The sequence below is a fragment of the Terrapene carolina genome, unplaced genomic scaffold, assembly GCF_002925995.2.
Source record: "Terrapene carolina triunguis isolate 2854851 unplaced genomic scaffold, T_m_triunguis-2.0 Scaffold262, whole genome shotgun sequence".
NCBI lineage: Eukaryota > Metazoa > Chordata > Testudines > Emydidae > Terrapene > Terrapene triunguis.
This window is the reverse complement of record NW_020664613.1, coordinates 599,505-615,933: the sequence shown is the minus strand read 5'-3', so window position 1 is coordinate 615,933 and position 16,429 is coordinate 599,505. Positions and strand designations below refer to the sequence as shown.

Here is a 16,429-nt window from a genome sequence, read left to right as displayed (position 1 = left end):
TTCCAACACCGGGGAGGTGTTTATTTTAATATCTGTAGGATAAGGCTGGCTTCTAGCAGGTTCAAAAAGATACGATTATTCTACCTTCTCATTGTACTAGATAGTTCTTTTTGTTGGTCAAATACTTAGTTTTCTCTTTCTGAATTGCTCATCAGTGTATGGCAAGCCCGTGATTGCTGGAACCGGCGCACAAAATCAGTCACAGCAGACGGAGAACGTCTACTCAAATAGCCACGGCAGTCCGGAGCCCGAAATGGAGACAATAGCTTCTGCCCATGAGAATCATGAAACTGAAAGAATTCCTCGCCCGCTCAGCCCTACCAAACTGTTGCCTTTCTTATCCAACCCTTACCGAAATCAGAGTGATGCCGATTTGGAGGCCCTAAGGAAGAAGCTGTCTAATGCACCAAGGCCACTGAAGAAGCGTAGTTCTATTACTGAGCCAGAAGGTCCGAATGGGCCTAATATTCAGAAGCTTTTGTATCAGAGAACCACTCTGGCTGCCATGGAGACCATCTCAACCCCATCATATCCATCTAAACAAACCTCCACGTCTGCCAGTCCTGAAAGCCCAACAGAAATCCAGAACCCTTATCTAAGCACAGAATCCGAGAAAGAAGTGGTTCCTTCCACATCTGAACCAGCCATCACCGAGGAAGCAGAAAACACAAGCACAGATCAGAATGAAGTGCCTCTACCTTCAGCAGGGCTAGATAGCGTGCCTGAGGTAACATCAGACAGTGATGCACTCATGCAGTCTGAAATGGAAGAACCAAGTCTAGAGTCATCAGAACCACTGGAAGTTTACATGGAGGAATATCCTCCATACCCACCACCACCTTACCCATCAGGAGAACCAGAGGGACTGGGAGAGGACTCCTTCAGTATGCGACCCCCTGAAGTCACTGGACAGTTTTCCTTACCTCCTGTAAGTACCAGCACCTCTAGTTAGCCTAAGATTTGAGTACTTCATAGATCATTTTAGGTTTCACCAATCGAACCTGTGCATTGCACTATGTAGTAGGTTGTAGAGATTTCCTACCAGCATGTGGGAGAATAGTCACCTTAGCAGGCTGTAGGTCCCCCTCTGTCAGTGTCCAGTCTAGCTGTATTGATATCCTGTTTTCTCCAAAAGTATTTACTCTGGTTAAAAATTTCAAATAGTACTCCACACAGAACAAACCTAGAGTTTCTCTTAGGGTTTGTGAAAACAGCGCTTTTGGCATAAATCTCCATTTTACTCAAAGCTAATTCCATTTTAGAGGTAATAAAATTGTGGTTTTGAAATGGTAAATGCTTTTTGAAATCTGTATTCATGTTATTATTGATACTTGGTGGAGCCTAATATGCTTAGTCATGGACCAGGTTGTAGACTGGAAGTGTACTAGCTAAACAATTTGTTGGTGCTAAAGGCTAGAGTTAACTTTCATTCTAAAATTGGCACCAGCTACTTGCATCCATTTGACCGAAATTTAGTTGTTTTTATGATTCTCTACAATTCCAACTAATTAGCATCCATTAGTGGAGGTTACATGAAGATGGTGCCACTTACGAGCTACTAAAATAAACAGTAAGAAAAGTGAGATGACAAAACATGCCGCACAACCACTGGTTTAGAACAGAAATGTTAAATGTTTTCAGTTCCTCACACACTATAAACACACACAATAGGCTGGTGTGCAAAAGTGGGATTCTACCAAGTCAACTGGAAAGCAGAGGAGCGAATAGCTGTCAATCAAGTTCACTTTCAGTCTTCTGATGTTGCATGGAATGCCAGTGACCTTCCCCTCCCCTCCCACTTCCACCATTTCCCCCCCCCCCCTCCAAAAAACAAACAAACAAACTTGCAGGTGTGAAGAATTTGAACAATCAGGACTTCCCAAATCCCAAGAACTCAATTCAGTCGATCACCTTTGAGGCCATTTTGAACGTGTTCTGGAAGCTTTTCTCTGCAATACTGATTCTAGACTGATGTGAAGAAACGAGTCAAGAAGTTGAGCCCACACTAGGATATTTGGGTTTCTTGATAGGCTGTTTGTTGGAAAACCCTGGCTTTTTGTAGTTTATTTTTCTGGAAATCTCAAAGTCGTGTCAATTCACTTGCAGATCATAGATTGGTTCTCTTCATCTGCTAAATGTTTTGTTTCTTCCTGTGTTTTTAAATGAACAGAAGCCAACATGACTCACTTCTGTTGACCTCTTTTGCCCTGACATCTGTCAGTAGGAATTTGCATAGCCCTATGAATAGTGTTTATTGCTGCTGCACAGGCAGCTGGGGATATCGCCGTTTTTAACATATAGTCATTCTCAACAATAGAGTGTTGGGCTTAAAATAAGTATTTGTAAAGTCAAAATTGTTTCCAACACAGCTGTAAAAATGTTAACTTAGATCTAAATATGGTTCTGCAGGATCCCTCTAAAATTTTCCTTAATGTAGCCAGGTGACTTGCTTCTATAAACCCTATTCCTACTAATGAGTTTTTAATAATTTGTTGAAATCCAGAAGGACTATAATTTATACCAGTGTTTTAAAAATGTCTTCCTTCTAGTTAGTGTGATCGCTTTTGACAGATGAATGATAAAATGCGTGAATACAAAAATGCACTCATTCAATAATATTTTGCCTTGTTAGTATTTTTAGTTGACTTTTGGTTTGATGATTTTGCTATGTTAGGACCATGGGAATTGCTATATTAGACTGGACCATCAGTCTAGTATCTAATCTCCAGCAGTGGCCCTTATCTGAGCCTTCAGAGGGAGGCAAAAATCTCCCATTATGTATCTAGCTATCTGTGCAGTGTTGTGCAGGAAGAGTGGTGGTTTGGGGACATCTTGAGTCTAGATTTCATATACGACCTCAATCATAAGTTCTACCATTGTTCTCAATGTATCAAGAATTCCTATAACCTGTATTTTTTTTTTTCCCCCCCAGGGGAAGAGGACGAACTTACGTAAAACTGGCTCAGAGAGGATTGCCCATGGAATGAGAGTGAAATTCAACCCCCTTGCATTGCTTTTAGATTCATCTTTGGAGGGAGAATTTGACCTTGTGCAGAGAATCATTTATGAGGTAAAAATATTATAAGGGAGGGGATTAAAATTGAAGTTTACATTAGAAACTTTTTGCCACTAAATGTTGAGAAGATGGTATCAGGTCTGTAAGAGATGGTCCCACTGAGGGGCCAGTTCAGATGGCAACATATCCACAGTGTTGGTTCTGGATATTCAGTGTTAAGTCTTTTTAGGGAATAATTTTGCCATGTTGTCCTTAGTATGTCTTGATCTCTTCTGACAATATGTAATCTATAATATATCAAGTGACTTGATAACACACAAGTACAAATCACTTACCTTGCTTACGTTTCAATGTGAAATATTCAAGAATCCTGACTCCCAATTCCAAAAAGTTGCCGTGCCATCCCTCTCTAAAATTAGCTCTGATCAATTCTGTAATGCTGCTTTTTACTAAATTGTCTGGACACTGCAAATATTCCCTGTCAACCATTTTCAATGTTTGACTGCTACAGTGAATTTGAGTTAAGTGTACGTGTGAGACTTGGTGGGGGTTTGTATTCATTTAGTTCAGGGTTTCTCAAACTGGGTGTCGTGACCCCTCGGGGTCACAAGGTTATTACTTGGGTGGGTCGTGAGCTGTCAGCCTCCACCCCAAACCCTGCTTTGCCTCCAGTATTTATAATAGTGTTTAAATATTTAAAAAGTGTTTTTAATTTATAACAGGTGTTGCACTCATAGGCTTGCTGTGTGAAAGGGGTCACCAATACAAAAGTTTGAGAACCACTGATTTAGTTGCTGCTTATTGCCCATATCCATCACAGAAACTTCGCTCTTAAGTAATCTTTCAAAACAAGATGACAGTCTGTCCATTTTTATAAATGGTTCCATCTGGACAGTAGTGCTGTAGAGAGAACCATTTGAATGTGAATGGCTTCTTTTTCTGTGCCCTGTAGGTTGAAGATCCCAGCCTGCCCAATGATGAAGGAATTACAGCACTTCACAATGCCGTGTGTGCTGGTCACACCGAGATTGTAAAGTTTCTGGTACAGTTTGGTGTGAATGTTAACGCTGCAGATAGTGATGGATGGTAAGGACAGTCTTCAGTTTCCTTTAAGTGGTATTAGTGTGAAAACTCATTGCCAAAGAACAGCTCCTTATGGGCTTCCCTGAATTAATCTGATGGGAGGCATCTGAGTTTGACTCTCCAACTCTGCACCCTACTTTTTGCACTGCAGACGGGAGCTGGAAGCATTCCCTCCATGAAGCTCTTGAGTTCTGGACAGGTGGGATTTCAACTGTTGCAGCACAAGTCTTAATGAAAGAGAATGGAGCTTGAGAATTACTCACTCCTGTCTCAATAAAGTGCGCTGGGATATTACAGAACTAATGAGTGATGCTTTTCCTGCTGGAGAACCTGGTTGGGCAGAAGCAATTCCTGGTGAGGTGTCAAGTAAGGATATAGCCAGGGTGAAAATATGGCCTGTTGATGAAGGCCTGCAGCATAAGCTTCTGAACCCCTGCTAGATGAGTTTTCCTCACCCAGTTCGGCCACCACCTTGAGAGGGACAGAGGAGGAAGACGGGTGTAACCCACAATGGGGAAGTTCGAAGGACAGAAAATCCTGAGGTTGAAGAGGAGGTGGCTCAAAAAGACCCTGACTATAATGCTTCTGGGTTACAGTTAGTAGCTATAATAATGCTATACTTGGTGTAGAAAATTTGTTCCAGTTTCTTTTTTGTTTGAAAATTAATATTTGAACCCCGCTGGGGTGGACACAACTGTCGAGGAGAATCCGTGTGAGCTTGCAATGTTAACGTGCAGTCTTGACTTTAGTAAAGCTTTTCATACTGTCTCACATGATCTTCCAGCCTGAACCGCTACATCTCCACAGCTATTTTTTCGTACCCTAGTGTGAGCCCTGCTAGCACAAGTCTGTCTGCCAGGGTGGGTGGCTCACTTCCAGATGCAGTGTAGACATACCCAATAAGTACTGCTGCCAGTAACACACCTGAAAAGATGTCTTGAACCTAACAATCACTCTTCCTCTCCCCAATTTGTAGGACCCCTTTACACTGCGCGGCATCTTGCAATAACGTCCAGGTGTGCAAATTCCTAGTGGAATCAGGTGCTGCTGTGTTTGCTATGACCTACAGTGACATGCAGACAGCTGCAGACAAATGTGAAGAAATGGAAGAAGGCTACACCCAGTGCTCTCAGTTTCTGTACGGTATGTGTTCAGAGTTCAGTTCTGAAGAATACAAGCTGCTCCATGGGGCCTTTCAATATGTTTTTTTTGGATTCAATTACTGAAGCGTGGCTAGCCAGAAATGAGCAAAGCCTGTTGAGCAGAGGAGACTTTGATTTAATTGGAGAAGCTGAGTGAGTTAACCCAATGGGAAAGCCCTCCAAAGACCACTGGGAAAAGTCTGCCTGAATTAACCAATATGTGTTAACTGAAGTGGGTACAGAATTCTCCTACTTGGGTTGTTAATGTTTGCGGAAAGGCTCCTGTGTGGTGCCTTTCACCTGCTATACTTATTAGAAATGAATATCGGAAAGTAAGAAAGTTTTTGCCAAGTTTCTGATCAGTCAGAGGTTTTGTGCTCTAAACTTGATTCCGTACTGTTTCCTGTATTCTGTTACCCAATAATTACAATGTAGGATTTTTTGAAGTCCTCTTCAGATAGTAAGGCTAGAGGGAGTAGCTGTTCAAAAGTACAGCCATCTTTGTCTTTTCTGCACTCTGCACAATATGGGAAGTGTATTGATCATTGAGGATCCCAAGCTTTTTTTAACACATTAGTATTGAAAGTTCAAATGTATTTTCTCTTGACTATCTAACTGATCAGTAGATAGGAGATGACTGTCTTTTTTTAGAAGTGGTGTGTGTGTGTGTGTGTGTGTGTGTGTGTGTGTGTGTGTGTGTGACTGGAGGACAGTAGTAAAAACAGAGCTTTTTAGTTATCCCTAGAACAAGTGGAACATAGGCAGTAGTTTGTACAAACTTCTGTAAGCTGCTTCATCAGTTATCTCAAAGTTCCAGATCTATTCAGCTGTCCTCATTGGATTGTGATTGCTAACCAAGGAGTCACTTGGTTTCAAATATAAAGGTGTTCTTTTGAAAGTAGGAAACCCAACTAAGTAGGATTTAAACTGAGATCCTTTCAAATAGGCGTCATATTGGCTGTTCTATAGTGGTAAAATTTTAGGTCACTGTCTGTTTTTACAGATTGAAACTAGCATCTTTAAGCAAGCAGTAGGACACTGCTTATGTATTTGATGTCTGGTTATTTTTGGACTTCAAAACCTATTAATATGATGTTTCTGGTAATCTACAACAATGACAGTATGTTCATAGACTGGGAAAATCTGATTCCTGGTGCCAAGGAGTGAGTTCAGAATATTCCTTCCATTTGCCTTTTCATATGCTGCTATTTTAAAGAATGGATGTTGAATTGAAATCTGACCCTCTGGATGCCACAGTAGACAGAGCACAGGAGCCGCATATAAACTGGATGGATGTACTTAGTGTACTGGACAGCAGTGAAGCAGTCAATATATAGTCCTGAATAATATTCACGTAATCCCTTTTAGCTGCAAAGAAATGACAATACTTGTAAAGCTGCTTCAGCACATCTAGCCACATTTAATTCAATCCGGGCTGAAGGACTAGAGGCTTAAAGCAGAACTATGATATTACTTATGCTTGTAATCTTATCCCCATTGAGATTTGCTGGCTTTACCATCTTCATTTTAAGAGTAATTTCTACACACGGATAAACTGGGGGGGGGGGGAAAAGCAATTAAACAAACCCATGTGCATTACCTGTATGTTTCTCGCCTCTAGTGCTCCTGTGTTTTGACTTACAATTCTTTTCCCACACAACCCAGCTTCTCTTTCTGCCAAATCCTTTGGGATCCTAATCCTGTGTTCAATATCCCTGCATGTTGCTACAGTACATAACTAAGGTCCACATGCAACGTGGTCACTTCACTGCAAGGTCAAGTAGATGGTGAAAACGAGGGCCTTAGTCCGAACACAAACCTTTCTTTAGCAGACAGAGTTAAGGAATCCTGTGAAAGGTGAAATGGGTTTGGTAGAGTTATATTTGAAAGTTCTGACAAGGAATGATGAGTCAGTAATACATGCACATGATACTGAGATGTATTAATGTTCTTGCCTCAAGCATGCTCCTATAGCTGTGTAAGAAGGGCAGCCGTGCCCAGAGTGCCCTCCACTGGCAGACAACAGCATGACAGGTGCACCTGCCTCAGTTTCCCTCAGCTCTTCAGACATAGTCCAAAGCATCTTCCCAAGCATAAATATAGCCTTTGGGCAGGGAGAAGGGTCATTTATTACAAAAGTCCCATGCACATAAATCCAAACAAGTCCCATCCCCCTATAATGCAGAATTCCACTAGCATAGTCCAAACAGTACATGCAATATACAGCCCCAGTGTCCCTCACCATGTCCTAGCTCTCTCCAGTGCAGTCCTCTCCTGTCCTTGTACCAGGATAGCTGCCCCTGCCCTTCACACTGGAGTGCATCCCTGCTCTTCCCATCAGGAACCCCCTCAGCTCTCTGCTGGGAGCCTCCTTGCCAGAGCAGCATCCCTCACTCCTCCATGACCCTCTCTCAGTTCCTCTGGGACCAGCTGTCTGGCCCTGGAGATGTTAACAGGTAAACTCCTCCACTGCTCCCCTGCCATCAGCCCTTCGTTCCAGCTCTGCAGCTTAGAGCCAGCAAGCAACTCCCTCTGCTCCTCCTCCTGCCTTCAGCCCTTTGGCCCTGGCTCTCTGGTTTGGGGAAGTCAGCCAGCAAAACCCTCTTGGGTGCTCTCCCTGCCTCCGGCTTCCTTCTGGGACCTTCCATGATCCCCTGGTCCCTGGCAGCTCTCACCTGCCCGTCCTGACTAAACTAGTCTGCTCTGACTCACTGGTACTCTTTCCTAGCTTCCCTTATGGACTTCCTTTCACTGGGTCCCTCCTGCATCCCTTAGAGCCCCCCAGTGCTGCCCCGTCCTCTTAACTGGGAAATGGGAGCGGAGCACCTGCTCTGGCACAGGGGAGCTGGGCCTACGTAATTTACTGGGGTTAACCTCTTGCTGACAGGCTCCTTTTGTCCAACTTGAGAGGCTTGTGCCATGGTTTCACTTCCTGTCCTGCTGTGGTGCACCACCATGTCTCAGCCCCCCCTGCTGTGCCCCAGAGGTACTTGTTCACCACACACAAATGTTGTTCCAAATTAAAATCTCCCTCTGGCGTCTGGTTTATTAAGTTTTTAAAAAGGAATTCAACCCTTCACCCTTGTATTCAGGCTCCCCGCATCTTTTTATCGGGGCTTCTGTGTAATCTTGCTCCTGAGGTCCTGCCCCAGCTCCCTCTATGCCAGGAGCTCTGCTGGCCCTTCTCTGACATCCTGGCTCTACCCCAGTCAAACTGTCCCGCAGATTGCTGCAGAGAGACCCGTGCCAGCTCTTTCCTAGTCCCTGCTCTCTGAAATGTGCCTAGAGTTTATGTACCTGATTCCCATGTCACATGTCCCTTCCCAGGTCATGTGATCTCTCTCATCAGCTGCTTCACCATTCCTACCCAGGGGAACTTTGCTACCAGAAGGCCATCTTTTCAAGGACCAACAGTCTCAACAGGCACACTGGTTGCTCCTGTTCAAACATTGCAGGAAGCAAAGGCTCTTTACATAAGCACTAATAAGAGGATGGCTGTGTATTCTCCATGCACTATACTTCCTGTCTCTGGACACTAGAAGAGTGTTGACTGAAACTACATAACCTGGATTATTGTTGTTGGTTTGGTTTCTTAATGTTAAAATTAATCTCCTCCTCCACCCTTTGTTTTTTGACTGACTGGAATCTGATTTTCTTGAACTGGTCTTGTTAAAAAGACAGTAGCATTTACATTAAGCATGTATGGAAGCAGGGAATGAAGTGATACTTTCAGGATTCCACAGCTTTCACCTGAGCTGTTTTGTCAAACTAGAAGATGTTGGCTCATCTATCAGCATATTAAGTGCTTACTTGAATACCATTTTCACTTTGCTGTTGCTGAATAAAAACCACTTTCTTGCTAATAGAGTTGTTAATCATGCTTTTAAAAACAGCAGCTTGCATTTCTTGCACATACTCGATAAGAAGCCAGGGAACTACAATAACATTTACCTTTAGTAATAAACCTTTAGTAATGAACTAGTCTTCTTATTATGTTGACTTTACAATACGCCCATTTCTTGGACTTTTCTATTCTATCTAGCAAATGCTTCTTGAGCATAACGTAAGTAGGAGATTACATGTGTTTGAAAATTGTCTGAAGTTTTCTAATGCCTCTTAATCCTTTAATAGTTTTTTCAGGAATGCATTATTTGTTTGCTGATAACTAGGTAGCTAACTTGATAGAAGTCATGACTTTCTTGTGCACATCCCTTGTTTGGCTGTCAGATATGGTACAACAGTTATTCCCAAGTGACCATGACATTGAGATCCAATTTAGGTTGAGCTGTTTTGTTTTGTCTGTCTTGTTCCAGGAGTGCAGGAGAAAATGGGGATAATGAACAAAGGGGTGATCTACGCACTCTGGGATTATGAAGCACAGAATGATGATGAGTTGTCCATGAAAGAAGGAGACTGCATGACAATACTACGCCGGGAAGATGAAGATGAAATTGAGTGGTGGTGGGCACGGCTAAATGACAAGGAAGGATATATACCACGCAACCTGCTGGGGGTGAGTTGCTCTTGATACTTAGTCCTATGACCTTTGAAGTACAAACTACATGTATGGAAAAGCAGTCACATAACCAACATGTCAGTGTTGATTCTACATGCACATGCAATCTTGTCTTACCATCTCAAAAAAGATAATTACTAATTGGCAACTGAATGTGTGACTTCTACAGCTCCATTTTGACCAAAGGCTTTTCTGTTGCTATGGGGAAAGCAGGAGTTAGTGTTTTCTTTTCCAGATAGTGATACTTTCTGGAAAAAGGCATCTCAAATACAGCCATTTTATTACGCATAGTCAGCTGCAAATCTGACACTTAGTTTAAGGGTGTGGTCTACTTCTGCTCCCATGAAGACGACTATGGTGAGCCACCAGCCCTCCTGCCTATACTCTGGATGCGCATATTGCATCTTCCCCTCTAATTATCCCTGGAGCGATCTCATAGGACGAGGCATGCCACAAAATTCTACAGTTAAAATAGTTCCAGTTTGGAAGAGAAAGATCATGCTGTCAAAAAAGCAAGACCTGTGAAGATTCTTATTGTCCTCCTTGTATTATTCAGTTAGTGTCAGCTGTCATGAAATCTCTTGTTCTAGAAGTAGAAGAAAACAAATGACAATTCTCTATGCACTGAAACTTCAGTAAATTATCTTATAATGTCTGGATTACGACAATTTAAGCCTTGCAGCATGCAATTTGAGAAGTATTGTTCTAGAAATAAATTGGTAGGTTGATGAGATTGAGATGTCGGTCCTGGGATGTGATTTGCACATTTGCCTCCTGTGGGTTAGAGGTGCCTCCATTCTTATCCGTCTGTCTTCTAAGTTAACTCGTTTCCCCAAATGTATTGTATATTTTGATGCTGGAAAAATGCTTCTTATAATTCTCTGCTGGTGCAGCAATTGTTGTATAAATTGAAGCATATCACAGAAATCCATGCTAAAGTGAGTGGTGCTGGTGATTTCATCCCACTCTGTTCTATTCTTTACAACACTTGTTAATGGGGAAATGGGGCAGATCTCTTTGAAACACATTTTCCTCTCTCTCTCCCTTCTCCCCCAAACACCCAGATTCCCAGAAAACTGTAGCAAATGGACACTTCTGTCTCTTTATTTAAAACTTCTCCCCATTAAGCTTTTCATACATGTCCAGTATCCCTGCTGCAGGAGATAATCCTTCAGTGTTGGCAGAACCTCTTAACTGCTCTGAATTTCAGCTCATTGATGCTTCAAACAGGCTGTACCTCCTTCCTCATACAGATAATCCATGCACACAAGCTGGCTACGATTTCCAGAGAGAGTTTCACAAATGGATGGAAATGAAGACTGGATTCCTATGTCTTTCAGAACAGGCCTACTCATAACTTTTTAAAGTCTTCCTGACATACCCCTTCTGCTTGGTGTAGTGTTTTTGTTTTTGACTATCTCTTCATGCTTCCAGTCCTTTCTCAAACAGCATTAACGCCTTGGAATCTGAAGGCCGTGTTTGTGGCATACAGCCATAAAGGAAAACTCTGGTTATTACTGAATTTCCTGTTAGGCTATCTCTTCACTGCCCCTCTTCCCTCCCCCACCCCCCAAAAGTGGTGTGTGTTTTTGGTGGTGGTGGTGGTTTGTTGTTTTTTTTACATTGAGAGCTATTTTGATGGAAATCTTAATGGATAAAAGGCTTTTTACCTCAGTGTAGCTAATCCAACCTGGGGTTTGCTTTGACTAACTACATTGACGTTAAACACACACTGCCATGTCTCCACTAGGATCTTACAGAGAGATAGCTATCTCGATGTAAAAATGGACTCTTAACTTTGAAGACATAGCCTCCGAAAGGTAATGGTTCTGGAGTACAGGGTAATGAACGCTGCTGATCCAACTTCCCTTTGCTCTTTTACCAATAGGAATGGCCCTTCGTATTATACAGTCACCTGGCAAAACACACTTTTGCCAAACAGTGTTTCAACAAAACAGTTTGGGATTTAATTTCTTGGTTGTGGTGTTGCTTTCTTACCATCCCGTTCAGTGTTTAAAATGGGCTAAAGGAAAGGGGGATTTTATTTCAGCTACTGGTGAATGGGAGGGGAAGGAAAGAGACTAGTTTTTTCTTCATCCGTTCTAAATTTATTTTACTCTTCTGGTGTGTTTTTGAGGGGTTGAAGGGAGTGGGTGTGGGATAGGGAAGGATCTCCGCTAGCCTCTACAAAAGCCAAAGAGCAAGCTAAAGAGGGTTGGTCTGGTGCCCATATACGTTCTTCCTAATTTGTCTTCAGGAGATGACTGGAGGAAGGCATGGCACCCATCCTTTCCTCAGGATCTGTGTCCTCAGCAGGAGAACTGGGGTGAAACTGAAAAGGATTGTCTCACTTTCACTCTACCACCCCTAGCCAATGCTTCTTGTGAAGCCATGTGCATTAGCAACAGTTCAGGAACAGTCCTGGGTCTGGAAAAGGAAAGAGAGAGAAGGCAGCAGAGACAGGCAAGGTCTGTGTATGTAGAGGGTTGTCCCATTGGTCTAGGGCAGTGATACTCAGACCAAGGCTCAGGAGTCGCAAGTGGCTCTTTACAGCACGATATTACTGTGTGATTTAATTCCTATCAGGATGCTTTTACGATGTTATTAACCAATTGTAGAATACTTGGTCAGTCATTTTGCTGTGAGAATTTATATATAAAATAGTAAAGGAAACAATGAATTCTCAGTACTGTGGCTCCTTTGGATAATGTTGATTGCTAATTTGGCTCCAGGAACCAATGAGGTCTGAGTATCACTGGTCTAGGGGCATCAGGATTAAGAGACAACCCTGATCAGTTTCTAGAGGGACACATTGTTCATGCCAAGCTGTGGGGACAGAGGGGGAGCACTCCATGAAGAAGCAGCTCTGCAAAAGACTCCACTGCTTCTGGAGGCATTTGGAGAAAAGATCAGGAACCAAAATTAAATGTCTCTTCTCCTCCAGTGGAAGCACTGTGCCTGTGGCGATACTGCAGGGATTGTTTTCCCCTCCAAGGCTGAGCAAGAGCACAGGTGTGAGAACACGAGAAACTTCTGTTCTCCTGTGATCATTTAAAACCCGTAAAGCAATAAACCTTTGCAAGCTTCTTAGCTATTTTGAGCCTCACCACAGTGGAATTCCTGTCACCTGCTCTGGAAGGACTAGAAGACACAGAATTAAACATGCTAGCCATTAAAGTTTTGGAGCTGCCTATTCAGTCTTCAATCGATTAAGTATTCATAGCTAAATGATCCTTCGTTAGACTGAGAAGGAAGTGCTTGGACACTGCATACATCCATGGCATTGCCTGAAACTCAGGCCCAGGTGTTTAGCCCAGAGAAAGAGATTCAGTAGTTTGACACATTCTTTCTCCTTTGTATGATATCACAGCTGCTTTCCCCTTTGAGGTTAAGTGCATTTGGTGAGTCTAGGATCAATGATCATCTGCTTCACTACTTTCTGTCTGGAAGATTATTCTTGCCAGCCATGTTAGTGAAACTTACCAGGCTATGTGAGAACTCTGCTGAATCCTATGTGAATGGCAAGATAGTGGCTACAAGTCTTCAAACCATAATTATAATACAGATGCAGACTAGGTCTATGCAAAACAAACTCTTTGGGCAATGTCAAATTTTTAATGGACTCAATCTGTTGGTAGCTTTAATATCTGATTTCACATCTCAGCTGATGGTGAAAAATGACCAAATGGATTTGTGAGTTCTGGTGGCTAACTGTCTGCAGTTCTTCTCTTCAGAAGCAATTTACTGACTGATAGGAACTTCCTGTATTCAAACACTGATCCACTGTTTGATACATATGGATATGTGATTGGTTTGGATTAAACCTGTTTCGGGGCCTGGCATTTAAAGGGGTGTTGACCAATATCCAGTGATCAAAGCAGGGAAAATTTCATACTGACTCTGTCCTCACAGAACCAGACAATTGGTAGAGGTATCTATAACATATTTTTCTTTTTTCCTTTTTCAGATTATCTATATATCTGTTGCCCGTCAAAAGCTGTTTGATATGCACTGAGATGAATGAAATCAATAGACTTTAGACCCTGACCTCTTCTTTTGTTTATAAAATAGAATAGAAATACCTTCTAAAGCTCACTGTAATAGAGATCACTTGTTGCACGACAGTCTATCTGAATAGGGCTGAATGTTCCTAAGGGCTTAGATAATTTAGAATTGCTTGCTTTTCAATGTATTGCTTTTGACATTCATATTACTCTGCTACTGCGTTGTCACAATTGATACATCCCGGTGATATTTTTATGCTTGCCTGGAGAAAGTTTTAAAAAAATCTTTGCAATTGCTACTTTTTTTTTTTTTTTTAAGTTGCCTCTGTAGGAATTTTATGTAAGTACTCCTTTGTCACCGAAGATGATGTATATAATTAGACACTGGTGGCTCTTGGTATTCATGATAGAAATACTTGTCTACATTTACTTTCTTTAAATTTAAGAATTTCTGCTCCATTATACTCTAACATTTTAAAAATCTTTTTTTTCCTCCTTCCCCCCTCTCCCCACAGCTGTACCCAAGGATTAAACCAAGGCAAAGAAGCTTGGCATGAAATTGCACAGAATCCCGAGTTATGAAGTTCTAATCATGGGTGATTTATCACTTCTATAAAAGAAATCATTTTGTGTTAGTTCCAATTTCATGAGACTCATTTTAATAACAATGTAACTTGAAAGCAATGAAGAATGTGCTTGAAAACAAATGAAGGATCAATGGATTCACAAATGGAGGAGGGCATTCCATAAGCTGAAATGCTGCTTACAAGCAAATGGCATTGTGCTACATCTGGCCTAAGCAAGCCTGACGTTCAACTAGTGCCCACTCTGCTTTTCCAAATGGCACATACGTACACAGAAACAGAATTCACTTTTTTTTTTTTTTTTTTTTAAATTTCCTGCATGATATGCAATGAGCTTTGCAATTCCTCAGTGCGGGAGTTCATGTTCCACACAACTGGCTTTCTCCAAATCTGTCTTTGGCTTTGTTCCTAGTGGAGGAAATTAGTCATCCAAGCTACCTACATAGTATCCGAAAGCACATTTCTGTAAGCAGAGTATTTGTTAAAATAGCTGAGTTAAAGTTATGAAGATAAAATAGGGTGTCTAACAGTGAAGAACTTTTGACCAGTCCATTGAGCAATAACTATAAAATGCTGTAGCATCTAAGGAATTCCATGTATTCGAAATACTTTGTGCTATATCAGAGGTAATGTAGTTTTTAGAATCTGTTTTTACAAAAAAAAAAAAAAAAATCCTGTATTTATTGTCTTTTTTTTTTGTAACTGAAAATTAAGCATAGAAACTTTCTGTAGCCTTTAAAACTTACAAACTTTGTTATAATCCATATGTGTTTATTTTTTGTTAATTGTGATATGATTAAAATGGTGTCTCCTCTGAAGATTTAATTCTTTGGCACTTAATGTCAAACTCTATCCCAGACATCATCTGCATTAGCACGTTACTGAGAAATCTAAACCTGCTATGCAGATACATAAACACAATACACTATAACATCCTAGAATATGCCAGTATTCAACTATTACAATATCAGTGTGGAAAACATTCTTTGACTTACAACTTTCATCTAACCTGCTATGCAAGCCATATCCATGATTAGTTTTAGGAGTAACATGAAGGTTATAAGTGACTACTAGATCTGCTTAAGTTAATGGAATTACTCTATACAGATATATTTTTAAATGGAAAGATTTATAGCAGAAGAATTACTTTTAACTAGCCTTTTCCACCAGGATAATCTTATAGGAGATATTACTGTACCTAGTCATAGCTTTGTTAAAGACATGTCAATAAAACTTGAGACTCAGTAACCTTCCCTTGTAGGAAAGGAGTTTATGCATGGACAATCACTACAAACTGAAAAAAATCTCTGACCACACTGTGATCTTTCTACTCCAGCTCAGGGTTTGGGAATTGTTCTGTAGATGGCTTTGTGAATGTGATATCTTTCATTGGATCTGGTGAAAAGGTTTGTCAGACTAACATGAGCACGTGGAACTGGATAGCTCAGGGGATTGGCAGTGGGCAAAAGTGCTTGTCACCTCTGGGACCAATGTAGGTTGGCAATGATGTATAGTAACCATTCACCTAGTTTGAGCAATGAGCTTAATTGCTCGAACCAGTGAGCAGATGCGGGCTGCATGCTGAACAAAAGATGTAAGCAACAAAGGAAGCCCTTCTGGAATCCTTGGTAGGCAAGAATATCGAACCTGCTGATCATCTGGGCATGGATTGCTGCTGTCAGACCCTTGCTGGATAAATAGGAGTGCCATTGCCCAACTGAAAAGACATACCAACACATGGGGGGCTTTCAATAGGAAAGCCACACTCAGCAGTGGAGCAAAGACTCTATACACACACAAGCAAAGACTCTACCGCCACCCAATTCCTCAGCAAGTTTAGATGATAGTAAATGCGACTTGGTCATGAAACTGAAGTCTGTTAATGTTCAGAATCTCATGCTTACGCTTTTAATAGGGAGCCAGGGCCGGCTCCAGGCACCAGCTTGTCAAGCAGGTGCTTGGGGCGGCCACTTTGGAGAAAGGCGGCACGTCCAGCTATTCGGCGGCAATTCGGCGGACGGTCCCTCACTCCGGCTTGGAGCGAAGGACCTTCCGCCGAATTGCCGCCGCAGATCGCGATCGGG

The 16,429-nt window shown here is 41.8% G+C and overlaps 1 protein-coding gene across 1 annotated transcript in view; it reads left to right on the top strand.

Moving 5' to 3' along the window:
• TP53BP2 (tumor protein p53 binding protein 2) overlaps positions 1–15,398 on the top strand; it is a 59,857-nt gene extending 44,459 nt beyond the window's left edge. The window contains exons 13-18 of the mRNA XM_024199658.3: positions 156–928; positions 2,933–3,070; positions 3,969–4,102; positions 5,076–5,242; positions 9,555–9,754; positions 14,277–15,398. Coding sequence (XP_024055426.2) covers positions 156–928; positions 2,933–3,070; positions 3,969–4,102; positions 5,076–5,242; positions 9,555–9,754; positions 14,277–14,318 — 1,454 coding nt within the window. The 3' untranslated portion in view covers positions 14,319–15,398. The remainder of the gene's footprint in view (positions 1–155; positions 929–2,932; positions 3,071–3,968; positions 4,103–5,075; positions 5,243–9,554; positions 9,755–14,276) is intronic.
• The last annotated feature ends 1,031 nt before the right edge of the window (positions 15,399–16,429 follow it).